The sequence below is a fragment of the Mchenga conophoros genome, linkage group LG8 (genome assembly GCF_057382185.1).
Source record: "Mchenga conophoros isolate Kocher_MC1m ecotype Shallow Benthic linkage group LG8, M_conophoros_male_GT1.1, whole genome shotgun sequence".
Taxonomy (NCBI): domain Eukaryota; kingdom Metazoa; phylum Chordata; class Actinopteri; order Cichliformes; family Cichlidae; genus Mchenga; species Mchenga conophoros.
Window position 1 is genome coordinate 27,288,007 of NC_140533.1, and position 27,147 is coordinate 27,315,153.

The 27,147-nt window shown below is 41.3% G+C and overlaps 1 protein-coding gene across 1 annotated transcript in view; it reads right to left on the reverse strand.

The window, feature by feature from the left end:
* Window positions 1-27,147, reverse strand: part of LOC146568943 (corticotropin-releasing hormone receptor 1-like) — a 101,106-nt gene that overhangs the window by 55,984 nt on the left and 17,975 nt on the right. Inside the window, exon 5 of the mRNA XM_085285377.1 lies at window positions 1,580-1,665. Within this exon, the coding sequence (XP_085141503.1) occupies window positions 1,580-1,665 (86 nt within the window). The remainder of the gene's footprint in view (window positions 1-1,579; window positions 1,666-27,147) is intronic.

Here is a 27,147-nt window from a genome sequence, read left to right on the forward strand (position 1 = left end):
GAGCATCGGTCTTATCCCATAATGCAGGATTAGGATTTAGACTCCAACTTTTTGTCAGTTATCAGGTTGACTGCTCTCAGCCAGACTAGCTTCTGGTTAGTTAGGACTATCAGTGCTTTTCTCTCCTGCTGCTCCGCCCGTCCTCTCTCAGAAAGATGTGATAATGGCAGAGAAGACAGAGGAGCACGCGCATAAATGCAGTAGCCACTTTCATGGTGCACTGAAACAGAAGAGGACTCACGCAATTATGCAAATAGAGTCAATAAGACATTATAAATGCTTGTTTGCGATCCCCTCCATCACATTTAAACGGACTGGGTGTTAGATTTTCACATGGAAAGCAGATGTGTCTTTCAGGTCTGAAAAGTGAAGCTAATGAATAAGTGCCTTCTTTTTAATGGCCACCAGGGGAACATTAGTGTGGCTGCAGAATGATTTCTGTGGGAAAACGATCCTCTGCTCCCTCTCTATATGACGTCAGTAATGGTTTCCTGATTTACTTCATGGACTTGATCGCTTAATAGGACAAAGGCTTATAAATCAAGTTAACGTGACAGTGGATACATCCATCTTTTGCGCTCTGTATCGTGGAAATAAAGTGAAGGCACAAAAAATAGGTATGTGAAGTAAATAAAAGCACGTGAAGCCAAACAGCGGCGAAACCCACAAACGAACAAACACAACCTTCTGTCGACTTTGGAACTAAAAGCTGAATCTTACCATCTACCTTTGCTCCAGGTGGTGTTTTAAAGCAACAATGACAATGGTCACCTAGTGTGCATTTGTCTGCCTCGCGTGTATCTGTAATTTCAGGGGGTCTAGTGCAGTACTTGACCCCCTGAAATGATACTTGAAATGTGTATTTGTTCCTGCTCGATTTGGTTCAGCATGTTCTGCATTTTTATCAGGACCATTCAGTCCTTAGGGGGGAAAAAGAGCACTTACAACACTCGAAACACTGCACGAGGACGCATCGGATACGAACAAAAAAAAAAAATGAGTAGAAAAAGTGGAAGAAAAAAAACGTGAATGATTAAAATGTAGAGCACAGCAGGACCATAACAGCAGCGTGCTGACTGGCTGTTTTCTTCTCGGCTTTCACGAGTCGCTCACATCACCGGAGGACAATGCTGTTTAGAAAAATCACTGTTGTTTCTTTTGAGGAAGTTTTCTTTTCTTTTAAATGAAACCCGTGTTTCAGAAGAGAAAAAGCTGCAGGTCGATAAGCTGATTTAAAGCTTTCACCTACATTTGAAACCAGCGACGCCTCAATAACTTGGGGCAAGGTGACATTAAAAGCACGCTGCAGTGCACAAATCAAAACAAGTAGATTCCTTAAAGAGATGCTCTCGGGCAATCTGCCGTATTTTCAGTGATGTTTCGCTCTTTTGTCTGCAGGCAAACAAACCCCGAAGTCATATTTACTATAAATATTCCAGTAAGCCTCGAGCAAAGCGGCGTCTTCCACCACTAACCTTGCCTTTGTCTGTTTCTGATTACCATGCAGTAGGCTCCACACTTTTAGGATCCTCCCTAAAGGCCACATTAATCAAGACACGTGCAGACAGCTGACTCTTACCTCCTCGTGAAGGATGGCCTTACACATGGAGTAGTTCCCCTTCAACGCCCACGTCCCATTTGCAAGACATCGCCTATAAACATTATCTGTAAAGAGAGCAAGAGAAGAAGAAAGACCAGATGAGGAGACTCTGTTTCATTTATCACATTTTTTTTGCCTTTTCCTTTTTGGCCTCGTGTCCCTAGATGGGAATTTGTGCTCGATTCGTAGTGGCACTGTGACCTTTTTCTGCTTTGAGACTAATAGGGAGAGATATCATTAGAGAAAGTCTCACAAGCTGTGATTTTTCACACGTTTGCTGTTGGAACAGTCTACCACCCTTCTGCCTAAGCACTGTCATTATTCTTTAAATTGAGACCCACGATTTAGCCGCAAATGACGTACGCTTCACGTCCATCCTGTTGTTTCAGACGCTGGAGCTGAGGACAGAACTGTACTCCTGAATTACAGTTTTATTACTATTTAAAACTTTAAAATAGGTAAAAACGGAGATGCAGCTTCTGGAAAATCACTTATTGAAATACGGATTCATGCAGAAAAAATAGACACAAACCACTCCCCGGGGGGTAAGTTGTAACGAGCAGATTCAAACTCGGTGGAAGACGGGCCAGCAGCAGCAGCAGCAGCAGCAGCAGCAGCAGCTGGGCTCTAGGGAGCTTCTCAGTTTATTGAGAAGGGTCTACCACGGTTAGCCAATCAGCGAATTCCACAGCCTGTTCTACTCTGGCAGATATTCAGAACATAAAGTACTTTCCAGTTCCTTCCCTGTTTCCTGTCTCCTATGTGGATCTGTCTTTGATATGTGTCCTGCAGAGCCCTCCGGACTTGTGTATCCCAAGCCAATTAGCCCATCCTACAGTCACGAGAAAGGCACTGAAGGGTGCAGGTGCTCGCCGTCTCCCACTGCTCTCAAAGTCAAACGGGCTGCATGTGGAGAACTCCTGATGCAATGTCAGCACAGACATGTCAACAGTCTATGTGTTATGGTATAAAATATACGAAGCATCCATGTGGCCTAAAATAAAGTGACTATTAATAATATACAAAATAAAATAGCTTTCCTTTGGTCTAATGTTTGCAAAATTGAGGATTATGGAGTAAATAATAATGATACTATTCACACATATGTAAAATTAAATGGGTCAGAGATAACAAATTAAAAAAAAAAACATAATGAGGATCATACTTTTCACTCAAAACGATTTCAGATTAAAATAGGTCAAAGGTCAAAGTGGATATAGTCATAAATACTCAAGAATTGCACACACACACACACACGGAGGTCGAGGATATTTAAGTGGTTGTTTTTTCTTTGCGGTGGGAATAAAAATCTGCAATAATATGACAAGCTCAGTAAATAATAATTTAGACAATTATCTCTGAAGCGATGCGTAAGAAAAACTGAAGAATTTAATGAGCGACCCATCTGCTCCCCAAGGTGTTCAGGCCAAAGGAGTGCGAAGGTGCAGGTGACAGCAGTCTGAGATCATTAAATAAAGTGAATAAAGTTTGATCTGTTTAAGTTTACAGGTTTAGCTGAAAGCACAAACTGTGCAGTCCTATCGGCTACGTGCCACTTCAGAAATGCTCGGTTTGTTTTATCGTGTTGCTGAATCATCTCTGCCTCCTGCTTAAATCCAGCTGCTCCTGGACACGAACAATTACACATCCACAACGAGATGTTTGGATTTAGAAACAGAGAGAGCCGCTGATTATGGACTAAGATGGTTGAGTCAACAGCAGCCAGACTTCTGTTTGTCATGGTCCTGCACTGGTCATCTGTTGTGCTTTAACATCTCTCTAAATCTCTCGAGCTGGATTCATCTGAGCTCCATCTGCAGGTGGAGTCCCGGTCTCTCACATTTGGCTCACTCTCCCCAAATAAACATCCTGACCAAGTCTCACTATCACCTCCTGAAACATTTCATGAACAGCTCAGCGTCCGATTCTGTCAGGACTGACTCTCCTTCCTTCTCTCTCAGAGTTATCCTCCCATGTTGCTCAGTCTGCACAATAAAGCCATTTGAAAGGAAATCACTCTCTTTTGGGTCTCACTTCAGGATCCGCTCACTGGTAACACCTTCAAAGGTGATATGGTTGCCCCAGGACAGGTCCTCGGGGGTAACTGTGACCGAGGACCTGTCCTGGGGCAACCATATCACCTCAGTTGTACGGAAGGCCCAACAGCGCCTCTACTACCTGAGGAGACTGCGGAGCGCACACATTCCCAGATCTCTGATGTTGAACTTCTACAACTGTGCCATCAGCAGCGTTCTGACGTATGGATTTCTAGTGTGGTTCCCCAGCTGCACCAAGGCCGATCAGCAAGCACTCCAGCGGGTGGTGAAAGAAGCTGGCAGAATTATTGGAACAAGTCTGCCAGAGATCAGTAATATCTTCCCCACTCGCTGTCTGAGGAGGGTGCACAGTATCCTGCGGGACCAACATCACCCTGCGCGCCACCTTTTCCATCTGCTGCCCTCAGGGAGAAGGTACAGGTCTATACAGGCCAGAACATCCAGACTGGCCAACAGCCTGTATCCACAGGCTGTGAGGCTCCTGAACTCTCTGCCCCCCTCTCACGGACAATAACCATATCCAACTTCTTAATAGCAATGAACTGGTCTGCATTGGTGCATCATATCTTTATTCTCTTCCCCCCCCTGCCCCCCCCCCCCCCCCCCCTCTTTCTTAAATAGATAACTATCATATCTGATATCATATCTCACAGTACAATAATATTGAATGGGTTGCATTGTTGTATTTTGTCATGTTTCTCAGGTCTTTGTCTGAATTTCTACGAACATTATTGCTAAGGATTGTCTTATTGCATTGGAGTCACACTGGGTTAAATATGTACACTTGGGTTTTAAGGGGTATTTATTATTTTCTTCTTTTTTTTGGGTTGTATGGAAGCCCCAAACGCAATTTCATTGTTCTTGACAATGACAATAAATAAATACTAAATACTAAATACTAAAAGGCATTGAAACTTTTAGGTTCTTGAACATGTTTCACTTTTTATTCAGAAGTTCTTCAGCTCAGGCCAATAAAGGCGGATTGAGAAGCTGCCTTTGACTCAACCACTCCAGACTAACATGACCGGGACGACTGAGAGCCCACACAGAGAGCCCGACTGTAATGACTGTCAGAGGTTCGGCTCGTCTACATTTCGATGTTGAACTGACACGAGCACACTGCACAGCTGAGTCTCATAGAAGAAAATGTGAGACAGTTATGAAAAAATGTTTGTTTGTGTTCAAGGACACCAGCTGTCACGTTTTTTGCAAAAGCACGACTCTGAAAGTAAAGTAGTTAAACAAGAAGCATGTTTTGTGTCTGCAGCAGATATATGGTGTCCAAACTCATCAGCCAGGACAAGATGGCATATGAACACATGAAAGCTGGTTTTAATGACAATTATTAATCCATCCGTCCAATTTCTTAACTGCTGCGGGGCTGAAGACTGCCCCAGCTGTCGTAGGGCAAAAGGTGGGGTCCACCCTGGACAGGACACCAACCAATTGCAGGGCTAACACTTTAGAAGCAGTTTCAGTTCAGTTTTATTTGTCATATGCAAGTTAGCACAGCGTCAACATTGCAATGAAATGTATTTGACGAGCAGAAGACAGTCACTCAGCAGTATAGTACAGTAAAAATAGTAAAAAAAAACACAATATTTATAAAACACAGCAAAAAATATAGTAAAAAATGTTAACAGACTAAGTATAAATACATGTGCACACTTGTATAAACAGAAAAAGAAATCTTAAATGAGATAAAGTGTCAGGAGTGAGCAGCAGTACAAACTGAACAGCACAAAGTTTGAGTGTCAGTTAGTGCAGGACTGCACGGAGTAAGGGTTGTTATTTCTATTTAAATACTAATAAAAATGACGTGACCAGTGCAGAGCGTAGTATGTATCTGTGAAACTGCAGGACAGCGTCTGCGTGCATCCTGTGGAGCGTAGTGTGTGTGTTTAAATATTGTGGTTGAGGTGTCGTACGGCTAGGTGGTAAAAACACAGACTCCTGTAACGTCTGCCAGATGGTAACAAGGAGAACAGCTGGTGTGCTGGGTGGCTGTGGTCCTTGATGATGCTGTGTGCTTTTGGGTACCCAGAAAGAACACAAAATACACAATAACATGTTAAAAAATAATAACAATGAAGTGTAAACATGTTCGATGTGCAAGACTTGAACGCGTTTCTCTGGAGTGAGCATCAAACTGATGCCAGAATCCAAATTCAGACGTTTTCACCCCTTTAAAGGGGGAATGTGTTGATTTTGCACAGACACAAGTCAGTGTGAGATAAATAAAAGTGTTCAGGGACACAAACAAAGGGGAAATAAGGGCAGCGTGGTGGTGTAGTGGGTAGCACTGCTGCCTCACAGCATGAAGATGCTGGGTGTGAATCCCTCTTGCTCTATGACTGCTGGGGTAAAGCCCCAGACCCCCATAATCCTGAAGTGGATGTAACTGGATGAATGGAAGTAAAACAGAAACAAAATAAGTGCATCAGATTAATTTAGAGTATCTGTCACAGATGAAGGAAACAATCCAGAAATGAGAAACACAAAGACTGTCACTCAGTCTTGGTCACTTGAGGGTAAAAATCAAAAGCGAGTCCCAAATAATGATTTCTCCACATTGCTGGATAATACAAAGTGGAGGGGGTGTTGATATGGAGGCACTGACAAATGATGAGTAAAATTACATTTTTCCACTCAGGCCCGCCGTGTCACAGCACAGGACACGGTAAATCTGGAACAAATTTCACATTTGTCATTTCACATTTATTATCTCTAAAGATGACGGAAATTAAATCCGTCAAGTGGGACATCGTGGAACTGAAAGACCTCAAACGAGGCCATTTCAAGTTGAAGGGAGACTCTTTTTAGAGTGGGTGTTTGACATGCGGGGCTACCTGCAGGGGAGCTGCAGGAGCTTGCTGCGAGTGTGTGAATCAAACGTTGAAATGTACGCTTGTGGTTCAGTTAATTTGATGATTATCATGGTAGAAATGAAGTTAGATATGCCGCCTGCCACGTAATCACGTTAGGGCGCTGTTAGGGACCGCAGCTCAATCTTCAGGTCAGACTTTCCGTCGGGCGATAATTGGCAGTGAAGTCACGTATGCACGTGTCACTTCTCCCATTTCAAAACATTTTCCAGACTTTTATGGACAGGTCTGACCCCGATCTCGGAGCGGGTCGCTTCCAAGGGTCATTGGACACCTTTTTCAGTGACAGTGGACTTTTTGTTGTTCAGACTGAATGTCAGAAAGCTGTCAACATCCATAAACAATGGAACTTTTCTTCTTTCCTCTAAATCTTTCCACTAAAATCACACACAAATGCTCGAAAAAGCATCGATGTCAAAAACACAGAGCAGAGATCCAGTCAGGTGATCAAAGGTGAAGGAGGACTAGTAGACACCCAAAGGCAGACATTAACGGAAATCATTAACGGCGTAAAAGATGGACGTAGCCCCCGTGGCATAATTTTTTGGTTGGTGAGCTCCCGTTACAAAGCCCAGAGGCAAATACTTTTATTGGACGCTGCATGCTCATTGGACATGGAGGTCTCCTTCGTTTCAGACTAATAATGACGATAAGTTCCCAAATGGACTTCATGACTTATTCAATATGACCTGAAACTAGTGACTGAGCCTATGAAGGCATCAAGACAGTGTTTACAGAGGTCAGGACCCCTGTAAATACACAGGCCCCTCGTAACATCTGCACACCAGGCGATTCTTGTACAACTCAGCTTTTTGTTCAGGTTTAAAGTTAGCAGGGTGACCCGTCAAGCCTTCAGCTCCATTAACACCTCTGCAGATTACGGAGCGGGTTAGTTTGAAGTGTTATGACTGGTCACTTATGTTAGACTGGTGCAAAGCAACATGCGGCATCCATGCACACTGTTAGGTTAGTTTAAGGGGTTGAATTTAAGCTGATGATGCTTTTTAGCTTCACATGCCAAATTCCACCTTTATTCTCGCTTTAGGCTGAAAAGCAGCCACGATAGCATCATCATATAACATCTACTTATACACAGCAGGATACAGCTGGCCAAGTTTATTTTTCTTATCTTATTCAGATATTCTGTGCTGTCATATATTATATTTTATTGAACTATCCTATTTAATTGAAGCTCCAGAGGAGCTTTTGTGATAAAGTACATCTTATTTAATCTTTCTTACTGGAACTTATGAAACAAATCACATCGTATTTATTTAATATTTAGTTATTTGAGCTCATTCATTTTCCTTTGCTCTGCTACACTAGATTTTACTACTAAAATACTAAATCCCACTTTTAGCAGAGCAGGGATAAAGAAAACTACAGGTAGGCACACCTCTCAATTTGACCCTCACCCATGTGATTACAAGCCACTAACCTGCTTTCACAGCAAGCCTCAAGTGGCCATTAGAGGAACTGCAGTCTTAAGCACATAAGCATAAGCTTTATTTTTCACCCCCTCTATCAGCTCCATCCTCAAGATAAGCTAAAAAGATGAAAGATGAAGGCAAACAGAAATAACAAACATCAAACGCGTTCCCGTCAGTGTGCATGCGGACACCTGAGATGGAGGCTGATAATCCTAAATGCATGTTTTAATAATCATAAATGTCCAGGGAGGGGAAGAGATAAAATCGGATTGGGTTGCCTGAGGGCAACAATGTGCAATGACCTGGTTAAAAATAGGATGTTGACAGTGTAAAGGGACTGTCATCCCCAATCAAGATTACCTAGCTTGTGATATTCCCTAAACCCCAAATGCAATATCCTAGAGAGCTTTAAAATCTGTCTGTGGACGATTACGTCAATGTCAAAAGTTAAGACCGACAAAGTTGCCTAATGGACTGACCATGCACATAATTCATAGTTTTTAAAATTTTAAGTAAGCCTTTACTGAGATGTGGACACATAAACAACAGGTTATCAGTGTTTTCATTCCTGTAAAAATCAGTTTTTTTGCTTTTTTTGCACGTTTTCACTGCACAGCCAAACAAAATCTTCTCATTGAAGACACATTTTCTTTTATAACAAAGCTTCTTTACATGGCACTGCATGAGTGCACAACTTTCCTCCGGGGCACTTGGTCACACATAATCTGAATTTATTAAAGTCAAAGCAATAAAGTCACTTTGTGAAAAAAAACAATGCACATTAACAAAAACAAAGATTTACAAAGCAAGTGTGTAAAAGCAGAAAGAAAACCCGACCGCACTGAGACATCACCTTCATGCAGAGCCAAGAGATTAAAGGTAGAAATGGTGGAGCTTTCAAATTAAGCAGCATGACCTTGAAATGAATTCTTTCTGGCACTGGACCACACAGTGATTTATGACTGTTAAACCTCAGTAACACAGGAGGCATTTCTTATGTAATAAGGGAATTAAGTAGCTCGGGATAATTTCTTGGCATCGCTCGACAAGTTGCATGAGAAGAGGTGAGGGGAGCTTTACTACGGAGGCACATTATGGTGGATTTAATGCCCGGCACTGTTAATATGGTACGTTTATAGGAAAATTTGTGTTGTTTCAGTGTGCAAGTGCGAGAAGCTGAAATACACAACTGGCAAATATTTCCCCGTCACACAGAATGAATAAACTCTTTGATTTGTTTTTGAATGTTTCTCTGACACGTGCGAGAAGAAGGAGACAGTTAATGCCTCGAAACCTGGAATAGTTTTGGTTTACGAATATTAAAAATAAGAAAAAGGACCAAATTTGGATTTTTGTGAAATAAACAGCAGCACAGCACTGTTTACTTCACCCCTGATGACATCATGCTGACCTTTTTGTTTTTAACTTGTAGAAAGAAATTATGTTTGCAGACCTTCTCTTGGATTTTGAAGTGCATAAAGTTCAATATATGTATATAGACACCTTCTCTGCAGCTGCTCCTCCATTCACAATATTTGCATTGATTGCCCTTTCCTGACAAAACCCTCTCATAGATTTGTGTCTCCTCGCAGTCTCATACTGAGGCTGCATGTTAAGCAAATGTGCACGAGCCACTGGCTCATTATGTGCGTATGTTATAGAGACATTTTTTAAAATGATGCTATTATGGTGGTGTTTTTGTGTGCGTGTTGGTAATAATAATACATTAAACTTGAATTATATATACAATAGAGGGAGGTTTGTTTTCGCTCTTTGTAAGCAAGAACTGGAGTTGAGGACTGATTTAAGAATGTATGTCTGAATTTTTGTGCACATCTGGCACTTTTTATGTTTGCTGTGTTATGTGGATGAATAAAGTAGGTAAAAACGTTATGATGGATGTGTTTGTGATATCTGCACAGAACTAAATTAGCTGCTTGGCTCTTTTTAGATAAAACTAACATCGGATCAAAGGCTGAACTGGGAAACGTACAATCTAAGAATGAGTGAACTTGCTGTTTTTCTACACTCGTTGTATCCACATCATAGCTAGCGTGTGGATTTCAGTGCTGTGATGAGTTTGTGGTTTGAGTCCTTCATGAAACTGTGATGGTATAAAACTGAGAGCATGTGATGCAGAAGTATCACCTGCAGAGAAAAGCTTTTTGAAATCATATTTTGGGGCAAAGCCACCAAAAATCTGAAGCAATAAAAAATAATCATACTACATGGTGACTATCAAAATAAAAGTTGTAGTTCTTTCCCAATTAATTTAAATGAGGGCTTGATTTTGTAAGGTGGTGGTGCCAAGATGGTTGCTCCAGTGTGCTCACCGCTGTTCTTCTCCTGTTTGCAGCCAAACATTTATTAAATTGTTTTTTCCTGACTGAAGCTTCCAAATGCAATTTGAGGGCCTCACATCCATTCTTCCTTTTCTTTCTGCTCTCCTGACTTTATTTCAGTTCCTCAGTCGCTGTCACAGGAGCAGCTGACTCAGCAGAAAATGCATCTTTTACTGCACCTGCAAACTTCTTCCAAACCTAATCAAGGAGCTGAGCTACGTACCCAAATCTAGGCACTGAAAAAAGAAGGAAATCAATCAGAGCAAAGTGCAAAACACACAGGACACAAATGGATATGAACTACGTCTGTGAGTGTGACTTTTACCATCTCTCTGATCTCCTAACACAGGCTCTGCAGTTACTACTGAATCAAAGCACTGACACAAAAAGACACCTTGGACATAACGGGGAGGCGCAGGTGGCATTTTATTATGTGACAGGAAGACAAAGTTTTGGATCGCCACACCTCCCTCTCCCGAGACCACCTCCAGTTTCTGGGAGGACACTGTGGTGTTCCCAAGCCACCCCAGAGACATAATCTCTCCAGCAGGTCCAGATCCAGCCCCAGTGTCTCCTTCTGGTCAGACATGCCTCACCTGGGAGGCGTCCAGGAAGCGTCTTGATTAGACGTCTAAACCACCTCAGCTGGCTCCTTTCTATGTGGAGGAGCAGCGGCTCTACTCTGAGCTCCCCCTGAATGACTGAGCTCCTTATCCTAACTCTAAGGATGAGCTTTTTTGCTTTTATCTGCAGGAAACGAACCAAAATAGTAAATAAAAGAAGCCAAACATTAAGCCGGGAGGGGGGTTTGCAAGTTGTTTTCACATTGTCACTTATTGATCATTCCCACTTTAATGTTTAACTTAAATGCTTATTGAAACACACACAGCATGTCAGGCACTACATCACAGAGGGATTACTGGTGATGTATCTGATATACTGCTAAACTACTATAAAAATAGACCACATCTATATACACACACACTACTATTATATGACAAAGAAGTATTTCTATGCATCTGTGTCATTATTTCCGACATAGTTTGCTGTCAGTGTGCATGAGCGAGTTCAAAAGCCGAAGCAAATGAAGGAGGATTTAACGCCCACGCTACACAGAGGCAGCAGTATTGTTGTTGGTTGTTTCCAGCAGACGCACTAAGCCTGTTTCCTTATGGGCTCAGATATGTGAGAGGAAAATGTTTCACTCCTCAAAGCTGCTAACTGGGCTGTGACCGCAGTGAGAAAACACACATGCCAGAACCTCTAAAGCTCAATAATTAACACATTTCAGCTCTTTCATTTGGCCTCACTTCAGCTTTAAGGCAAAAATGAGAATTTGTGTTTGGTATCAGAGACAAAAATCAAAACCTGAGCCATGTGATTTTCTTAAATGCTCGTGAAAACAGCACCGAGAGAGATAATAATGTTTTCTGGGTTCACAAAATGCTGCAGAATTTTACATTAAAAGTCAAACTGAAACAGGAAAGGTTTCCTCGTCGCTTCAAGCGCTGAAGCCTGACTGAGCGATGCTTCACGTCAGGTGACTCCTGTAAGTCATTACCTATTTCCTAATTGGAGAGTCACTTTAAAATGGACAAGCGTCCGGTAAACTCACAGAAGAAGTCCGCAACCCAAAATCCATATTAGCCCAACAGGAAGGAATTGGCTGCGTTTTTATTTATGGATTCATTGATCTCACTGACATCCCTCGCCTGCTACGGAGCGTAGTGAAAGCACAAAGGTCACAGTGTCACTGGGAGCCTAATGAGCTCGAGCTTTATTGGTGTATTTTTTCACTTTGACAGATTGAGGCTGGCTGTTTCCTCCTGTTTACAGTCTCTGGGCTAATTATACCCTGATTTCAGCCTCGCGCTCAACAAACAGAGGTGAGATTCATACCGAGCTTTCATCTAATTCTTCAGAACGCGAATGAGTGGATTTCCCAAAATGTTAAACTACTGTTACAACACAGGGATTGTTTCCACAAAGAAAATGTACTTGTGTGGTAACGTCAAGACGGAGCCCAGTTTTTGTGGCTCCTTGGACAGATCTTTTTCTCACTTCATTAAATTTGCAGTCTGCCACACACATACTGTGCAGTCAGCGCGTTCATTTGAACTAGAACTAGACTAACAGCAGAAATAATGACTGAAAATAACCGAAACAGTAGTTTGCTTTTAAAATACAGTTGTTGTCAATGTGTTCAACACTGTGAGTGTGTGAGGAGACCTTGATACATGATGAGGTTGTCTTCTTTGCACCGTAAAACTTATAACTGGGGCTTAAAGACGTTTTTTTAAACATGTAGCCAAGAGAAAGAAAAAAAACTCCAACATTCGTGTCCATGATGCTGATGTATTATATGAAAAATGATGCTGGAGAGGAGGTTAAAGGTTGTTTTGTGTTAAGTAAGGGTTTTGCAAAATAGCGAACTACTGCTTTGTAAACTTAAGTAAAAGTTATAACCTTTGTTATTAAGTAGAAAAGTATTAGCTTCTTGGGAAGCAAGGCAGCAGCCACCCTCTAAAGTTTGAGGGGCTCGGTGCTACAGAAGGTAGCAGGTCATTTTCAAATGCAACGTTTCTAACAGCTCAACAGAAACCACCAAACACAGAACCTGGCTCGTTGCCATTCTGGCACAGGATCTGTAAAGTTGATTTATTTTCCAGGGAGAAAAAAATGTAAATGTGTGAACTTCACTTCACTCTCAGACATGGAGAAATGTGCCAGGAAGAGAAGAGATCGTGTTCAAAGGTAAGGACGGCTCAGCAAGTGACATTTCATAAACACTGTAATAAATCCAACAGCTATGTTACAAAATCAGTACTATGGTAATGTTTACAGCAATGCACTATGTTGGCTGGGCAGGCTGCTTGCTGAAGATCGGTTCAAGGGCAGCAAAGCAGATGATGCTCTTTATGTGTCACTTTTTTAGCTTTCAACTAGTTCAGCATTGGACAGCAGCCATGAGAGCTCATGTATCATCTGCTTGTATAGGCAAGACACAGATACCTTTCATTAAGTGCTTAAGTAGCAGAATTTCACTTAGCAGAGTGCAGACATATTGGACGATCAAATTCAGTGCTCCAAAAGACATGAGCAGTAAAAAAAAATGGTCCAGAGGTACAGCTTAATGCATGAATGTGACAAAGTGGCGCATTCATATGGCACAAAATTACACAACATTAGTTGCCTCAAGGCGTTTTATATTTTAAGGTAAAGACCCTACAATAAGAGAGAAAACCCCAATGATCAGGCAAACCAAAATGAATAAGAAATTGGCGATAGTGGGAAGTAAAATCTCCCTTTTAACAGGAAGGATGAGAATGGAGTAATGGAGCATAGCCTTGTGATGGGCAGCATGTGGTATCCGTGCTCACTGTCCTCACAAGGGATTGAATTTAAGCAGATGATGCTCTTTAGCTTCACTTGCCAAATTTCACCTTTATGCTAGCTTTGTACTGGCCACGGGTTGGAAAGCAGCCACTGCAGATCACGTAACATCTGCTTATATATTGTAGGATGCAGTTAGCCAAATCCAGAACGAGCAGTAAATGTCAGGTAAGCTGATCAGAGCCTGTCAAAAAGAGGAAAACAAAAATCAATCTGGTAGTTAGTCTCATTGTTCCCTCCGTGCTGCTACACTGGATCATGGGATTCCTTCACCTGCCAAATCTTGCTTTAACCTTACACACTTACAACTCCTTAAATGTTGCCCCTGATAAACACCCCCACATTATAGTAAAACCCAAATAAAGCAAACAGTAAATTTAATAAAAACTAAACTGAATTGCTCCCTTCAAACTCAATTAAAAATAACATTAAAAAACAAAAACTAGTGAAAAACACTAAAGATAATATGAGACCCTTGTTGTTCCTCTCATTTCTTTTACAGCGGTCACATTACTGAGACTGCTGCAGCACCACTTTATTAACATTCTCCTGCAGTCTTCAAAGGGTTGGGAGCCATCGACAGAATCGTAAAATGCCTTTTGCACGGGTCACGAGCTCAAGGTCCTGAAATAACTGCTGACTTCACACAGAGGCCTCAGCCAAACTGGAGATTTGCCAGCAGTTATAATAACAGCGGACAGGTCCGTCTCTGGAGCATCTTAGAAAGCTCACAGTCGATTTGAGCGCTTGAAGAGATGTAAAGTGCATCGTACATATCAGCTCTGTGTTTTCTCACTGACCTCCTATTGTTGTTTGAATGGGAGTTAAAAACAGTGATATGGGTTGAGCCAGGTGATAAATCCTCCCAGTGGAAACAGGAGCTTTAGGTATCCCTCCACGCCCGGGGGCCAAATGATCCTCTTTTCATCTTATTTCCATACACCGCAGGCCAAACAAACACGCAGCTCGGTAACAAACACCCAGAGCGTGCCCTCTCTGCGGGTGAAAACGCATAACAGAGCAGAAATGTTGGCGTAATTGCACACCACTACACAGGCAAATATGCTGACCCAAATTTAGTCACACTGGCTTAGCAGATCAATGGCTGCAGCTAAGAAGCATCTTCCTCCTCTGTGCATTTGGAGAAGGGGTCTAATTAAAGCGAGCATCAGCAGGGTAGAAAAGAACATATTATTTGCATTAATTGAGAGCAAACTACTGTGTTTTCTGTGCTGCTGTAGAGCAAAACAAACTGCAAAAATCTCAGAAGTAACATGATGCCCGTGCTGGTGTGCACGCAGCTCAGAGCCTCTGCGGCTACAGTAAGATATTACCATGTTATTATTCATATTAAATCTTTGTTTAATCAGGTAGTCTGAGATCACATTTTCAGAGTGCAGAGAAGACGAAAGCATAATAATCAGACAAAGAAACCATCATCAAACACCATTAATGCGAGGTCGTAATAATAAAAACAGTGAAGAGTGGCATAGAAAACATCAAATAAAAAAGGGAAAAACAAGGTGTGAAGGACTCTACTTTGCAGGGAAAGAACAGCTCTGCCAAGGTTTTTACGTACATAAGCAGCATCCAAGGTTAAGCAGACACTTGATGTGAGGTAGATTGGAAACTGAAAGCTAAAACTTTAGAAATAGCTTAAGATCTTTTTATCAAGCTGTTAGTGTTAAATCGGAAAGTGCTGCGACGTGCAGCAGAAAGGGTTTATACTTGAAAAAGAACAAACAACCTTTGATTATGTGCAAGACTTTAAAAACTTTTGTTTTTCAGCCTAATGTTGAATATGAATCACAAATAACAGTTTGCTTTATATGACTCAGTACTGTGGAGATACCGTGGGGGAGCTGTCGCTGGCATCGTGTACTTGGTCTTGCCTACCTTTAAAACAAGTCTGTGATTACGAAGAGATAATTAGAGGTCAGACTGAAGAAGAGTCAAAGCCTGTGTATAAATGTGTTGTTCACAAAAATGGACTTTAAGGAATGAACAGGGAGAATGATGGTGCTTTAGTTTTGTTTAAAAACAAAAAGGGGCCGAGCATAGAACCCTGTGGCACCCCACTGCTGAGTGCGCTTCGCTCAGCTGTTGTGTTAATATTTAGGTTTCCTTCAAAAAAACAAATTACAGAGAAGGTATTTTTTTTAAATTACTGAAGAATTGTAATAAGGTGATATAGAACTATTTCCTGCTGCCATTGTTTGGAATGACAACACAACACATAGGGAAATAGGGAAGATATACATGGAATCTAAATATCACTCTATTACTGTAGCACCTTGAGGTGACTGATATTTAGTGTTATATAAATAAAATATCCTAGAATTTTTAGGTACTTTACAGTTTATAACCCTTTAAATATCTAACAATTTGAATACATGTACAATATTCCTAAAAAAGTATATATTTCTTTGAAAACCAAAAAATTAAATACTTTATTCGACTGAAATTTATCATTTAACATTTAGAATAATTGTACTAAAAATGAATGAATGCTACCCATATTCTACATTCACATGCATAAAAATAAATAAACTCAAAATTGTGTCAAGTATCACTAAATGGGCATTATCAGGGCAAAAAATAAAAGCCTGCACTTTGCACTCATTTTTACTGCACTGCAAACTGTTATGATTCAGTGTTTGTGATTTATGCGTGACTCCTCCCACCAGAGGATGGCTGTAGGTTTTCCCTTTTCTCTCTCTCAGGGGTGGACACCTGGGTGTGCCTGCTGAGTCGTTGGGTGGAGTTTGTTCCTGTCCTGGGATTGGATAGTTGGTTGATCACCCCCAGTACTTAACCTCCAGCAGACAGCCACCTCGCCCTCTCCTTGATTCCTCCACCACCAACAAAGTGCCAGCTCATTGGCCATGTTTTTGAGCTTTTTCTGTGTAAAACCTGAGCTGTAGTGTTTTGGACTGTGTGAGCCGTCAGTTACTGAGATACCCTGTGTGAGTTAAGAGCGCCTTTGTATATAGTTGTTTAAACATTGCTTGTAATTTTGGTATTCACTGTATATAGTGAGCAGCAGATTGAGAAGCCCTTTTTTTGTTGACCCTTTTTCTCATGTTTTTGGAGCATAGGTTAGAAAATTGTCTTTTATTTGCTTTTGTTTTAATAGGGAAGCTTAGGGAACATTAGAAACCTTTTTGTTTGTTGTTTTGGGCACAGCTCATGTCCGAAGTCAAATAAATTGCTAGTGGGGAGTTGCACCTTCATGTTTCTCTCTCATGTGAAACCCTGACAGGACAACTCTGTGAAGGTATCATTTTTACATTAAATAAAGGAATGATTGTTTTGGGTGTGGGAATAGCTCAGCAGGCAACCTGTATGCTGAAAGGTACAGGGAGGATCCCAAAACAAAAATAGACACTTAGGTGTTAAAAGCCATTTGCAAACTATGCATCATAATTACAACCTCTCACGCACAACCATGTGTTGGAGTAAAAGGTGGAGGATGTGACCATGTTTAGTCACTAGTTATATTTACTCATATATTCCCAGTTTGCACACACAGTACAAGAGTGTGTAACAAGCTTGTTATTCATAAACTTCCTCACAGTATTGCAGAAAATAAATCACCACAAATAATTAGATTTATTTTAAAAAATCTATTCCTGCTTTACTTAAATGTTCTTTCACTTACATCATTTTAAGGGTCGAATTGTTACAATGAAAAAAGTCACAAGACGAAGATGAATTCATTACCAAAAGTGATTTTTCTGCTTATAAAACAGCTAAAAGCTATGCCTGCTTACACATTATTGCATATGTCACACAGTAATAACACACAAACCTATTTCCATACTTATATAAGGCCAAACGATGTTTTTACTTCAGGCAGAGCGTTTTTACAGTGAGGTTTTTGTGGTTTTTGTACTTTTAAATGGATCATAATACACCCTCCTCCTCTAGTAAAAGAGGAACTAATCCTGAGTCTCTCCACCAAAACAAATCTCTCCCCAAACAACTCATAAATCCAGAAGTGAGACCGTTTCCGAAACAAACACACAGCAGCTACATCGATTAAACTTTCCACAATCTCCCAACATGCCTACTCTGAAATAATCCACACAGTATTCAGGTGAGCAGCTGTACCTGAAAACACGCTGGAAAAAGTCTGCCGCCACCTCATTTTTATCATAAATAAAACACATTCGAGTCGGCCAAAATGGAAAATTACAGACTGCCTGTTATTGAAGGTAACCGATGCCAGTTTTCACGCTGGCTGTGTATCCTGGCTCAGAGGAACGAATCACCTCGAGGGTTTTCAGAGGACTGCACAGGCTGCTTTGAAACAAGCTCTGCAGAGAGAAGAATAATTTACTTTCCATGTCTTAGTGCGTGTAAGACCACTTGAGAGTAAAGAAAACATGTATGCACATCACGTCCCTTTTGTCTTTTCTATCTTTGATGTCACCCCCTCCACAGACACACGTATGCATTCATAAATTCAAATTTAATGAACGCCCCGCCCAGCTCGAGCCCATTCAACAAAAAGATGTTTTTCTTGTGAGTGAGCAGGAGGATGAGTCGGGGCAGAGGGCTTTGCCACCCGACTGCCACCAACTGCCAGCGCTGCTCTAAATAACATCTCCGCCTCCTCCTCTCCCTCGGCCTTCCTTTTCCTCTTCATTTTTCTTAACTGACAAAACCCGACATCTTATAGCAAGACAGCCAAATGAGCATCCACATAAAGCCACACAAGCTGCTCCTCACATACATATTAAAATCCACCGGCCTCCCTCTGGGGACCATTAGGGGAAAGTCAAGCTCGGCTACAAATGTTGAAGGGGTTTCCGGGTGGGGCAAGACGGGCTACAACAAAGATAGTTATTCTAAGCCGAGAGGAGGGCACGCAGCGCCCACGGCACCTGTCAAACTCAGCGGCTGAGCGGGCTGGACAACACCCCCGCCGGACGTCTGCCATCCCCTCCGTGCATATGTTTGACAACATGCTGTAATCATCTGAGAGAACATCAGAGATAGTGAAGGGCTTGTAATGATTAGAACGTGCTGATCACTCCACATAGCTGCCGAGTCTCAGCAGGAAGGTTAACCAAAGTGCATTCAGCTCTTTTTGATCTTCAGACGTGACCCCCCCATCCGCTCCCACTCATTACATTTAATTTTACATCTTTTCATCTTCTTCTTCCACGTAGAAATGAGGCTAGATTATTTCAACAGGTCACACTAAACGAGATGGGGTTAAGTGTGTTGAAATGTTATAGTAGTCCAGACAGCAGTGAGATAGACACTAAATTATCTTTTTTTTCATAGAAAATGCATAAAGCAATCATCAGTGTGAAACATGATTTATTGTTCGGTTTTTGTCCCACAGATAGTTTGAAAGATAAGGACGTGTTGAAAAGCTGCATTCTGTGGTTGCAAAAGACTTCCAGGGCTGTAAAAGTGACTGAGAAAAGCGGACCTTCGATTTGGCCTCGGCTCAGTAACTCTCTTTGGATTATACTCAGGGAAAAAAGTCCATTTGGAAATTTGGGTAAGAATTCAGTGATTCAGTCAGAAATGGGAATTACACGGTGCATATGTGTGTTTCACACTCAGCTCGAGGCTTCATAATGAGACTGCATAAACCAGCTGGTGACATCTGTCTGCGGTTTGTACCTGTTTATGAAGCTCTCAGGCTACATGAAAGAGGACATGCATATTACACAAACACAATTTTTCAAAACACCAATCTCACATCTGTTGTTTTGTGTGCACATTAATGCCACATTTTAGTGTAGTACAAGTAGAAAATGTTATTAGGTAAGCTGTTATATTGAAGTGTAGTCCTGGTTTTAGTTATAATAATCTTGGTTGGAGCTGTTATAAGCTCCAATAACACGAATCTGCATTTGAACATGCAGCATCTGTAGAAATAGACAAGAGTTTTCTGGTTTTAATTCGTAGCTCGTGGGTTATTGCACAGTGATGTTTAAGCAGGAATTTGTTGCATGCAGGTAAACAATTGGGGTTGAAGGCAAAAGAAGGATTGGATTTACTGAAGTTCATTCCTAAAACCCAGAGTTATCATTTCCAACGCGTAACATACTGACGATTTGTCATATAGTGTCGATATGTTAGGTGTTGGGATGACGATGTGTTGTAAAACCATAGACTGTATCAATCTGCAGTTCCTCTAATGGCCACTTGAGGCTGTCTCCAAAATTGAGTCACACCTACAGGCTCTCATGTTAAAAGTTCAGTTTTACAGCAGAATCAGACAGGTGTATGACAGGTGACGACACGGGCAGCTACGCTGGTATACCCGGGCCCGTCTGTGGTGTTACACCTTTGGGAAGCATTATTTAATGGATTATCTTACACATATTATGACCTGCATTGTGCTTGTGCTATACACCCATTCTCTGACAGTTTCCAGTTCATTGCAGGCTTGAGCCTTGGTGGTTCTTGGGTTATTCCCACAAATCCTAAAAAGTTGAAGATGACCGTTTACAGTTATTTGATCTGATGATCTTGGAATCCAAGGTTGTCAAGAAATGGCTCAGAGAGACCTTCGTAACTTTTACAAATCTATTCCCCTTCTTAGATCTTCACTAAGTTCCTGACTAAGTTGGTCAGAGGAGTGTGCGCTGTCAAACAAATCCTTTTTATCTTATAAAGAGAACTACTAGCTGTAGCCAATCATCATGACTAACGAAAGGTTAAAAGGCCTTGGCCTTATCAAGTTAAAACACATTGTAGAACTTTTCAGCTCTCATTAAAAGGTTTAAGCGAGTATATGCATATATTTTGGCTTCTGTGGATGAGAGAAAGTGCTGAATAAACGCAGGTCCGACTAACTCCAACATATAAGGAGTTACAATAGTCTGGCTGATATGTAATAAAAGCATGGATCGCCCGTTCACAGTTTTTAAAAGATAAAAATGATTTCACCTTAGATAAAAGCCTCAGTTTGTAATTGCTGTTAAATATAACCCCCAAATCTTTGGTGTGCGACTTAATAAATGGCTCAAGACTGCTAAAATGAGAAGGTTAAAAGGTAAAAGGTAAGGTTAAAATGAGAAGTGCTGGAATTGCCATTTGGTCCAAAAATTATCACTTCAGTTTTGTTCCCATTAAAGTTAAGGAAGTTAGAGGCCATGAAGGCTTTAACTTCACCGAGACACTGAAGTAAGGGAGCACAACAGTGTCTCTTCAGTTGAAGAGAGATCTGAGTGTCATCGGTGTATAGATGGATAGAAATGTTATATTTTCTATCAGCATATAAATAGAAAATCAAATTGGTCCCAGTATAGATCCCTGGGGAACACCACAAGTAAGGGGAGCTAAAGAAGAGATAAAATCTCCAAAGCTCACAGAGAAAGTCCTGTCAGACAGGACCTGAACCACTCTAATGGCCTTGATCCGCCAATGCTCAAGTCGCGAGATCAAGATGTTGTGGTCAGCAGTATCAAAGGCAGCTGTCAGATCCAAATGCAAAAGCACAGCCGAGTCTCCTGAGTCAGTGACTAATAAAAGATTGTTAAAAACCTTTATCTGAGGTACAGTCATGACTGCAGACACAGTCAAAAACAACAGCTCAAAGAGATTAGCATGACGTTCACGCCCAAAGTGAGCATACGTAAACTTCTGACCTCAACTGTATATGATGGAGGCAATGTCAAGCATCAGATTTCAAAACATGATAAAAACTCGTCATGTTTGGAGCATTGCTCCACTTTTCACAATCTCACAGGCTTGAATTAATTTTGTGTCTGACAAAGATGGAGACCAAGATTTTATTAGAGCCATCTTGAACAGCGTGACGTGTAATAAAGTGACACGAGCGCCTTAAGGCAAACGGGTCTCGATATGGTGCAGATGCAGTGCATCAGTCACCTCTGCAATCAGGCCAAACACGTCAACCTGGGACAGAACATAACATGTATATGATTTACAGGTTACGCGACATCATCTGGATGTAGCTCAAATGTCATGTAGGCTGTAGGAAATGGACCATGATGCCATCTGATCAGCAGCACATGGTAAATACAGTCAGAGGGAAAAGGGTGAAAAAAAAGAGTTTTATATAAGATGGACCTATAAAAATCTTTCCTGGTCACAGTGCGACCTGCACAAAGATGATGAGAAAAAAACCTGTTACAAAACAGCCGCCGTTCTCATTATTTCAGTATTCATCCAAAACAGTTGGCTGTGGTAGATTTCTAAATATCCAGCCATGCCCCAGATGACAAATACATCACGAGCCACTGCTTCAGGTACAAGCACACTAGTAACTGAACCACCTCGGTTCTTTGTGGCACACGCGTTGGAAATATTCTTCAGAGATTTCGGTCCATATTGACATGACAGCATCACACAGTTGCTGCGGATTTGTTGGCTGCACATCCGTCAGGCAAAGCTCCGTTCCACCACATCCCAAAGGCGCTCTGCTGGATTGAGATCTGAGACTGCGGAGCCCATTTCAGTACAACGAACTCGCTTTGAGAATATCTCTGCTTTGTGACATCCTGCTGGAAGCAGCCATCATTAGATGGGTATACTGTGGTCATAAAGGGCATGGACATGGTCAACAACAATACTCAGGTAGGCTGCGGCGTTTAAATGATGCTCAGAGACTTGTCCCCACACATCATTGCACCAGCCAGTAGCCTGAATCATTAAGGATCTGTGCTTTGATGTTGTTTATGATGCCAGCCTACATTTTCCAGTCATCTCTTATCTATTTTTTTGTTAGCCTGTGTGAAATGTACCCTCAGTTTCCTGTTTTTAGCTGACATAAGTGGTAACCGGTGTGGTCTTCTGCTGCTGTAGGGTTTAACATGATGCTCTTCTGCATACCGTGGCTGTAACAAGTGGGTATGTGACTTACTCTTGCCTTCCTATCACCTCGAAGCCAACTGGCCATTCTTCTCTGACCTCTGACATTTTCACCCAGAGAACTGCTGCTCAGTGGATGTTTTCTATGTAAACCCTGCTTTGTGCTGCAGATCAGCACTTTCTGAAACATTCAAACCCACAGCCACATCAAGTTACTTAAATCTCCTTTCTTCCTCATTCTGATGCTGGGTTTAAACTTTAGCAGGTCACTTTTATACAACTCAAATTTGTATAAAAATGTAGATTTAGTCTTTTTAAGCTACTGACAAAAACAACCACAAATATCTATATATATGGAATAATTAAGTGATAAATTAACAAAGGCTGTGTCTGTGGGCTATGCTGAATCTCGTGTATCCAGTCTTGGTCTCACATCTCATTTTTTCGTGTTTACAGTTAAAATGTTCGTTCCTTTAAAAGCCAACAGGAACTCATCACAATAATTTCTGTTTTGTTGTGTGTCTGCACACAAGGTGGTACAACTCCTTTGGTACGGTTTTTGGCTGAATTCCCTTTATTTTGTTAATTGTGGCTCCATGGATGACTGCAACCGAGCGTTTGCATTGTAGGGACTCAGAAAAATGACCAGCTGGACAAAAAAGCATGCATCATGACTGCTGGCATGAGCTCTTGCAGCCTTTCTTTGTGTGCGTGTGTGTGTGAAAAAAATCTAAAATTTGTATTTAAAGTGCACACATTATGCTAATTCCTAGCTGCATGTTTTCTGTTCTCTCACAGAGTAGCTTTGCATGATCTATCCACTCTCACTGACATCACACAGAGCCACGAGCAGAAAAGCAGTTTGAAACCTGAATGGTTGGCTCACTATTTTTACATACTCTGACATTATTTCAGTTTAATACAAACTTCCACAATTATAACAGTATATAAGAGAATAGGTACTCTCTACAGTGGCCACTGAGAATGAAAGGGTTAAGACTTCTGCCAGCGATTTATTCATCTGGCCTAATATAATCAGTTTGATGAATAAAAATGATGCAGTGAAAGGAACCATACATATCCGCTCCTTCTGTCTGGCTCAGCAACTTAACTCTGCGATTTGTCACCATCTAATTTTGGAAATCCAGTCAGGTACCTCAGCCCTGGATTCATAGAAGTGCTGCTATTCAGAGCAGGGACATGTTCAACCCTGCGTCACAATACATGTCGCATTTACTTCTGCGTAGTGTTTTTGTCGCCGTTGATCAGCCACACACACACACACACACACACACACACACACACTCGGCTGCCTGCTCTGGGTAATCTGCTCTGAATACAGTTTTGTTCTGATCGTCTCATCCAAATGGGTCAGAACGAGGACAAGTTTGCTGCATAGCAGCCTTAATATTGTGGTTTTTGAGTCCGGTTCATGACCCGCTGTGTTATCTGTAACTGGAGCAGAGAAAAGAATCCACATCACTGCTGTAACTTCCAGTTTAAGACCCTTTTTTCTTGTCTGTAAATCTTTTCCTGGATTAGTCTCTGGCACTGGTGTTGATCTGCGGTTGAAATGTAGCCAAGATCTTTTTTTGTACCCGTAACTCAGACTAACAGGGAAGCTGACTTTTGCACTCGTGGACCTGAACTCTGGAATAATCTCCCTCTGGATCTGAGGCCAGCAGAACATCCACTCAGGCTTTTAAGTGCCCGCTCAGGACTCACCGTGGCCCTCGTCCTCACCTAAAGCCACTTATTACTGCCCCAATACCACTTACTGCTCCTTCCCATGCCAAGATATACTTCACTGTGATCGCACTCAGACCTCGTTTCTTCTTTTGGTGGTTGGAAAATATGACTTATTTTCTTACATGCATTGAATTCTTTTTATTATTATTATTGTCATTCTTTAGAATCACACGAAGTGACACTTTGAACAAAATAAAAATAAAATAACAATCTTTTAGAAAAATGATCAAAAACAAAGAGTGCAAAGTGGGCTTGTGCATGATTTCAGTCACATTTTGACCAACTGGGTAGTTAATTATTTTAATTTATGTACTAAAATACCCTGTAAATTTTAACAACATCTGCCAAACATTTAAAAACATTTTTTAAAAATCTGCTGCCATCTTTTAAGTAGCATTAACCCTGATTACAGATCATCTGAAACCACAAAGCGTCAAGTTTCAGATGGTGGAAACCTTTTTAAGGTGCCAGTCTGTGCTTTCATACTTGGACTCTGCTAGAGCAGCTTTGCATGATTCACAGTTCAAAGTAATCCTTATTTATATCACACTGGACCATGGTGGAGCCGTCTAACTCTTCTTCAGTGTGAAATAAACTCTTTTTTATCTCTAAGCAATGTTATTCTGATTGGCTGACACGCAGGTGGGTGGGGCTTCTACGATTGCGCCTATGCGCCTGATAATATTAGTGATATCTGCTCTCACTGACAATATACAAAACAACGGGGTATAAAAAACTCACTGTAACTGAGCTTAAGAGTTATTTATATATCAGGGTTAGGGTAGAAACCATAGAGATCCTTATATTACGTGTGCATAGATTGAGTTTAGGTTTGCTGCGAGTCACATGCTTAGTTTGAAAAATAAAGAAGACAGTTTGGCTCCATTCTGCTCAAACTAAGCACATTTGTACCCTTTGCTACTTTTCTTTCTTTATCCTTTTCTTTTTGTAAAGCACAGAAAACAAGACTAACAATGAAAAAACTACAAACTTGTGTCTCTTTCGCTGTAACCCAGGCAGAGCGTGGATTCAGTCTCAAGCCTGAATAAACAGCTGTACACCCTGCAGCTTAAGCAGAGGCTCCGTAGCTGCACTGGACCTTATCGACCACAGATGGTGCAAGCTGATCTTTTTAGATCTGGTATCTCTTAAACTTTGTCACAGTTACAAACCCCGAGACATTTTCCTGTCAGGCATAATCCCCAGTCGTGTCCTCTGATACAACAAGAGGCTGAAGCTCGGGACAGCGTGTTAAACAGCAGCACACAGAAACAGAAGAACTGATAGAGATCGGGGTGGCAGTAAATCTAACTACGAAATCTAGTGGAACAAATTTGTAACAGGCTGTTTAGCCTGCATCTCCACATTCTTCGGATACTATTTTGATTCACGGCCACGCCGAGTGCTCGTAAATATCAGGCAACGCTTTCCCGACGCCTCCACAAAACACCTCGTTCTCTCGGCTGTAAAAGCTCCTGTAAGAAATCCAAGTCCCATTCATAACATCTTACATGTGCTCGTGGTTAAAAGAAGGCGCTTAATTTACTCCCTGGAATGTGCTGAAATTATCATTAGACACTAAACCCGTGATATATGCATGAGCGCGGGATTTGTAATTCTCCAAGGATCGCTCTGGGATAATCCTGATCTCGCTTGTCTATCTTCAGCTGGAATGATTTCATGATGGCTGGAAAAAGTGAAAAGATTTGGGGCAACAGTGATCATTAAATGAGCGCTCGGCCACATCAAAACGCACATCTTCCCGAAATCTACTAAGACCTCCAGGAAGATGAAGCTAACTGGTGCCATCACGGCTCAGTCAGTGTTTGCTTACAGGCAAATGAAAAGATCTGACCTTTATATCTAGGAGAGGAGCAACACTCGTGGCCAGAAACAGAGAGCATTTTATATCATGGCAAAATTCACTCCTCTCAGTAAAACGTACAGCAGCCACAACCTCCAGTCCACTCATTCATTATGTGGGACATGGATCTGGCCTGTGAATGCAAATTTCCCACCCTTACGTTTTTGTCGTTTAACACAATTTTTCACTTGTCTCGTCTCATGTGTCCTGATTCGTGTCTGTGTGTGCAATTTCTATTTTCCACTTTTAAATGGTGAAAAAAAGTCCACATCTGGTTGGGGGGATGTTGGCGAGGGAGGAAATCATAGAGATGAGGATTTGCATCTCACACGTAAAAGATTTTTATACTTCATTCGTATTATTTTATACATTAATAATTAAATTAATGATATTCTACTTGCCATGAAATAAATGATTTGGTTAGAGTTAGGATACATCAGGTCCATCCTGAAGATCCTGGACTACATTTGTGTCCAAACAAAAAGATAATTTCTTTTATTATTTCAAGTTTTACTATGAGAGTTGGCTGTGTCTAGAAGCTGGAAATCCTGACAATAGATGACAAATGATAAGTTATCCATCCATTTCAGACAGACTGTCTCACTGCCTGGACACCTATAAGGAGACTTGTGTACTTGAATGGTTGGTGAGTAGTTGTGAGAAGTTGCTTGCTGTCATTGTATTGCTGCAGTTTCCTGTGGTTTCCATGGGAGATAAAAATGCTGGCTAACTAGCCAATGAGCTCCAGTGAAATTAAAAAAAAAAATAGCAATGCAAATCAGAAATGGCTAAAGTTGATGTAAAAGCTGTGCCTCGCTGCTGAAACCACTGCGTTTCAAAACGTGTGATTTTCACAGTGATTGCAAATGTTTCTGGTTTCACAGTTTCACTGCTGCTTAGTGAGAAGTCTGCAAGTGTTTGCAGACAAGTTGCAGTGTGCTAGCTGCCAGAGCACCTGCTAGGAGCCTTTCAGTGCAACCTCATATACCTCTTTGTATGTCTTGTTTTGTAGGCGAGTGGAT